This window comes from Mollisia scopiformis, assembly GCF_001500285.1.
Source record: "Mollisia scopiformis unplaced genomic scaffold LY89scaffold_4, whole genome shotgun sequence".
Classification (NCBI taxonomy): domain Eukaryota; kingdom Fungi; phylum Ascomycota; class Leotiomycetes; order Helotiales; family Mollisiaceae; genus Mollisia; species Mollisia scopiformis.
This window is the reverse complement of record NW_017263584.1, coordinates 922280-928372: the sequence shown is the minus strand read 5'-3', so window position 1 is coordinate 928372 and position 6093 is coordinate 922280. Positions and strand designations below refer to the sequence as shown.

Below are 6093 nucleotides of genomic sequence, written 5' to 3'. Positions count from 1 at the left end.
TCCCTTCGTCTCTCCTTTCATCTCTCCTTAATGGCGTCTCCTCGTTAATTCTTTCTTCTACATCCCCTCCTTCCACAGCTTCTCCTCCGGCCTCAACATCGCCCACTGTCTCTCCTCGACAACAAACTATTGTTGTTTTCCACAAGGCCTCTCTCTGTAACCTCATCGCTTGCCTATATCTCCAGTATATCCCTAGAAAAACGTCTTAAAAAACAAATACCCAATTAGTAGAAGCAAAATAACACTCCAAATCACTATCGGCATAATGACCTAGAGGCTCATAAAACATTCTGCCAGTCGAGGGAGAGCACACCCGCGATAATGAAGTATAAATGGCCGTCAATAAGGTCAATGTCTTCTATGTACAGGGAGTTGAATTTGAATATACCGAACAAAAAGGATATAAAGGAGAGGAAAAAGAAGGGCGTGCTAAGACAAAGCACGCTTAGAGTGTTACTGCCTATATTCGGGACTATCAATACGGTCTTCTGATCTAACAGAGAAGAAGTCGGGGAAAATTTTACAATCAATATAGCACTAAGATCATCACGCACACCAGTCTTGCAGATATGTAATGTTGTCGAATTTACATCGCTAAATAGAATTCGTGGAGCAACTACTCTAAGTATAGCTAATGCGGGGGTGGGGTCGTAATGTGAGATTGCGATCGCGCAGCAGAATATTATGATGGCGATGATGAGTTAGCAAAGGAAAGTATAAACTCTGAGATGTCTTCCTTAGATACTCTCGTCTTAGGGCATTTTAGCACGGCTAACCAGACTCGGCATCGAATGCGATATTAGCTGTTTGGTTATCAGTGGGCCATCAGTGGGGCTCTTAGTCAACCCCATTCTTAGCTTCGATATCATGCACTGCAAGCGCATATAGTAGCAGTGGATAGCGTTGCATTAGCGAAGTTAAAATCGAATAATTGGCCATCCTTCACTTAGCGCGTCAATTGCACCGTACATCTTAATTCCGATTCAGATGTTTAGAGATAATATTCTGTGGTTTTAGTCAAATAGTAGGACTGTGCAATAAAAGCTCATAGAAACCCGTAGAAACTCCGAGGAATTAACCACTTATCCTCTGCGTGAACACGCGAGATGTCAATCTGGCATCGACCTTTCGCTTTTTCTGCCTCAACCTTTGTCGACTCACAGGGCATGCTAACATAGAAAACGATTGGCTGGACGGCAATTGGGCCTCGGATTATAGAACCCCGGATTTTTTAACTTCTGATCGCCCCAGAGCCGGCACAGCTGCCGAACAAGCCAGCCCAGTAGCCCAACCAGCCAGCCAAGCTGCCAAACGAGTCGACGAACCAGGCAGCGATCATGTCTTACCGCTTCTCCGACTTAGTACTTTCATACTCTAGGTAATAGTTCCGCCAAGCCTTCTGGCATATTCTACGCTAGCAGGGGAGCACACCTAATGAGATATAAAATATCTAACGCTGCTTTTGCCTCCATAATTTCACTACATTGCAACACCATGAAATCAACCTTCAGAGTACCAGTTCCTAAGCAATTTAAGCACCTAAAGCTCACACGAGATGACAAACTACGTATTTAAACTTTTTTCTTTAACGCTAATTATATACGCTCCCAAATTTGCCTGCAAACAGGACACACTTATAATCAGGTCTACTATGCAATTCAGCACCGCCTTACCCCTCAAAAGCGCAAGTCTGGCAGGAGAGTCCTACTCAGCACTCCTCAAAAGAAGAAGCTAATCCAATGGGTGACAGCTTCTAAGGAAAACCATGAAACGCTATAGGTAACTATCCCAGGAATATTGGGTTGGGATTATAGAAAAGCTGCCATAAAGACAGCATTCAAAAAGGAAGGGTATAGACGCCAGGTGTCTAAAAAGAAGTGCCCTCTCTCTAATATTAATGTAAAAAAAAGGCTTAACTAGGCAAAAGAGCATGTCAAATGGACGGACGAGCAGTGGGATGAGATCCTCTGGAGTAATGAGACATGGGCACAACCTGGGAGGCATACTCGCATCTAGGTCACTTGTAAAGATAATGAACTAGAGCACCCAAACTGTGTGCAACCACGGCACTAAAGGAAGATTGGATGGATGTTTTGGGGGTTAATAAGTGGGAAATACGGACGATATAAGAGACTGTTTTGGGAGAAGGATTAGAAGACTGTAAATGAGGGGTCTTACTTTGGCATTATTAATCCTGTGGTGGACGAGATTTTGTAGTAATACCCAGACTTGCACTTCCAACAAAACAATACTAAAGGGCATGCTTCTGCCTTCACAAAGTCTGTCATTAAAACTACAGGATTAAGGGTTATTAAGTGGCCACCTTACTCCCCAGACCTCAGTCCTATTGAGACCATCTGGAATAACATAAAGGACTAGATCCAAGAGCATTACCCTCAAGTGCACAGTAGCTATAAGAAATTGAGGCAAGCAATGCAAGAAGCCTAGGAATCCATCACTCATGATAGAATTAGAGAGCTTGTACATAGCATGAGAGAGAGGTGCCAAGCAGTCATTGATGCTGGCGGCTGGTACACCAAATATTAGAGCGGCGTTGAATGAAACAGACCCCTGCTTTTGGAACTATTACCCAGACTACGTAGTACACTAGCATTTAGCCAGTGACTTTGTGGATCAAAAGCTGAGATAGAAAAGAATCATACTCTTGATTGTCCCACAATTATGGGATATTGTAAACAAAAAATCGAGATAAATAAGAAACACGCTCCTGATTGTCCTATAAATAAGAGACATTTTAAGTTAAGAACTAGGTAGAAGAAAAGCAACTATGCTCAAGGGAATAGGTTCATCATGATGGATCGCAAGTCATAGTCAAGGAGGAACACAATAGGTACTTGAGAATTTTTTATTTATTTTCCTGCTGCCAAGATGTAGGCACAGGTCTCATTACACCATGTTTCGAAGAGACCCCCTAACTTTTTGTAAGGTGTATCTCCGCATCAATACATGTGTGGTAGTGTGTGCGAAAAAAGAGGAGAAGCAGCAGCGCAAAACCCGCAAGAAAGAGGAAGTCTAGCTAGCCACATGAAAAGCCCCGCAAATGCAAAGAACAACCAACTAAAGAGATTCGTAAGAAATCAATCTAGTCAACCTCCTCAACAGTTGGGCCATCATCGTGTGTAGCACCAGCTCCGCCTGCACCTGGGAAGCCACCTGGTCCACCGCCTGGCATACCTCCGGGCATTCCACCACCTTCGCCACCTGCACCTGGATAAAAGTTAGCTTGGGAGTTATTCGGATTGTGCGAAGGATCTAGATTACCATAAAATTTCATCATTATAGGATTCGCAACGGCCTCGAGCTCCTTTTGATGTTCCTCATACTCCTCCTTGGTGGCTTGTTGGGACTCGTCCAACCAGGCGACGGTCTTGTCAATCTCAGCCTTGAGCGACTCCTTGTCAGCAGCATCAAGCTTCTCGTCAACCTTGGAATCCGAGAGGGTGTTTCGGAGGGAGTAGGCGTATGACTCAAGACCGTTCTTGGCAGAAATACGTCCGGCCTCAGCCTCATCCTCAGCCTTGTACTTCTCTGCCTCAGCCAACATGCGCTCGATGTCCTCCTTGGAAAGACGGCCTTTGTCGTTGGTGATGACAATCTTATTGGACTTGCCGGTACCCTTCTCGAGAGCAGAGACGTTCATGATTCCGTTGGCATCAAGATCGAAGGTGACCTCGATTTGTGGAACACCACGGGGTGCGGGTGGGATGCCAGTAAGCTCGAACTTGCCCAACAGGTTGTTGTCCTTGGTGCGTTGACGCTCACCCTCGAAGACTTGGATGAGGACACCAGGTTGGTTGTCGGAGAAGGTAGAGAAGACCTCTGACTTCTTGGTTGGGATAGTGGTATTGCGGGGAATGAGCTTGGTCATCTGGCCACCAGCGGTCTCGATACCGAGAGACAATGGGGCGACATCGAGAAGGAGGATCTCGTTGGTAGACTTGGATGAAGTGTCACCAGAGAGAATGGCAGCCTGGACGGCAGCACCGTAGGCAACAGCCTCATCAGGGTTGATGGACTTGTTGGGCTCCTTTCCGTTGAAGTAGTCGGTAATGAGCTTCTGGATACGTGGGATACGAGTGGAACCTCCGACAAGAACGATCTCGTGGACCTTCGACTTGTCAATCTTGGCATCGGCGAGGACACGGTCGACTGGGGTGGTGGTTGATCGGAAAAGATCTTGGCAAAGCTCCTCGAAACGAGCACGGGTGATGGAGGTATAGAAGTCGATACCCTCAAAGAGTGAGTCGATTTCGATGGAGGTTTGTGCGGATGAAGAGAGGGTACGCTTTGCACGCTCGCAAGCAGTTCGGAGACGACGGAGGGCGCGGGCGTTCGAAGAAAGATCCTCTAGAAAACAGTTAGCATTGTCCGACTTTTCTAGATCATTCAGGGAGGGCTTAAACTCACTCTTGTGCTTTCTCTTGAACTCATTAACAAAGTGGTTAACAAGTCTGTTGTCGAAGTCCTCGCCACCCAAGTGAGTGTCACCAGCAGTGGACTTGACCTCGAAGATACCCTCCTCAATGGTCAAGAGGGAAACATCGAAAGTTCCACCACCAAGATCGAAGATGAGAACATTGCGTTCACCTTCAACCTTCTTGTCGAGACCATAGGCAATGGCGGCTGCGGTTGGTTCGTTGATGATTCTCAGGACATTGAGACCGGCGATCAGACCAGCATCCTTTGTGGCTTGACGTTGTGAATCGGTGAAGTAGGCTGGGACAGTGACGACAGCGTTGTTGACAGTTCCACCAAGGTATGCCTCCGCAGTCTCACGCATCTTGACCAAGACCATCGAAGAGATTTCCTCAGGTGTGAATTGCTTCTTCTCACCCTTGAACTCAACTTCAATGACTGGCTTTCCGGCACGGTCGATGACAGTGAATGGGAAGTGCTTCATATCAGCCTGAACCTCAGCATCAGCGAACTTGCGTCCGATCAAACGCTTGGCATCGAAGACTGTATTGTGAGGGTTCATGGCGACTTGGTTCTTGGCGGCATCTCCGATCAGACGCTCAGTGTCGGTGAAGGCAACGAAGGAAGGTGTGGTTCGGTTTCCCTGGTCGTTGGCAATGATTTCGATTCGATCATCGCGGAAGATACCAACGCAGGAATAGGTAGTTCCCAGATCGATACCTATCGCGGGACCTAAGTCAGCGTTAACATTGTCCGATTGAAGAGGACGCGGGTTGCATTTACCAATTGCGGGAGCCATGATGGATGATTAGGTATGTAGAGTATTGACGACTTGAAGGAAGGTGTGTGTGGTGTATTGCTTCGTTGTGGTTGAAGACTTGAAGAAGAGTGTGTGCGTCAAAGAAATTTTGTTGTGGTATGAAGAAGGAAGAAAAGTTGTGTGCGTACGAAAGCCGAGTTTTATAACAGAGGCTGCGTGGGAAAAGAAGGAGCTTGAACACTCAAGAAGCCTCTGGAGCAGCAGAATCTTCCAGAACTGATCGTTAGCGCGAGGCTGAGATTTTGCTCTTTCTTTGAATACTTCTATTTTGTGCGATTCAAGAACGCTAGTTGCTTGCAGGTGCTTCTGGTGCCTACTATCTACATCTACGTAGCTGCAAACGACTCTCGACCATAATCGTCTCCAGAATATGAGGACATTCAAAATGAATTCTTTGATTCTTTGATACGGATTCTACAGTCATCTATCTACACCGCCACCCAATGACGACAGTCGCCTAGACGACGGGCTGACTACCCACATAATGCCCCTCCACTGCCCCTCAATCAAGGCAAAACACCAGCACACCCAACGCATCGCCTGATGAACGCCAGATGCCTTACCACGTCGCATGAACTTAGAAACCAAATCACGTTGATTGATTTTGTTTGTATGTATACGGATTATTAACATCAAGCATCATTGTCCTCAAAAGTTTGGGACATTTGGGTTCAAGGCTGGGCCGTTTGCAGGGTGGCAAACATGGTAGCCTACAGAAGCTTCTATGGCGGAAAGGGTTTAGGGGTGAGACTGAGAGCCTGACATATGGGGCATGAAAGCGACAAGATTTTGAGAAGGTCTTTTCACGTGCATATTCTTTTTGTCCCTTAAGTTTG

At 46.4% G+C, this 6093-nt stretch overlaps 2 protein-coding genes across 2 annotated transcripts; one reads left to right on the top strand and one right to left on the bottom strand.

The window, feature by feature from the left end:
* Nucleotides 1–2226: 2226 nt before the first annotated feature.
* LY89DRAFT_577078 (uncharacterized protein) lies at nucleotides 2227–2379 on the top strand (the record flags this gene model as incomplete). Its single annotated transcript, XM_018208872.1, has 1 exon — nucleotides 2227–2379. A coding segment is annotated over one exon (153 nt), but the record flags the coding sequence as incomplete, so codon positions are not given.
* A 719-nt stretch (nucleotides 2380–3098) lies between these two features.
* LY89DRAFT_681232 (putative heat shock 70 kDa protein 2) lies at nucleotides 3099–5388 on the bottom strand. The gene is made up of 4 exons (XM_018214238.1): nucleotides 5221–5388; nucleotides 4429–5169; nucleotides 3283–4368; nucleotides 3099–3228 (listed from the first exon to the last, which is right to left on the bottom strand). Exons 1-4 carry the CDS (start codon nucleotides 5234–5236, stop codon nucleotides 3104–3106), a joined length of 1968 nt encoding a protein of 655 aa, XP_018076201.1. The 5' UTR covers nucleotides 5237–5388; the 3' UTR covers nucleotides 3099–3103.
* Between the last annotated feature and the right edge of the window lie 705 nt (nucleotides 5389–6093).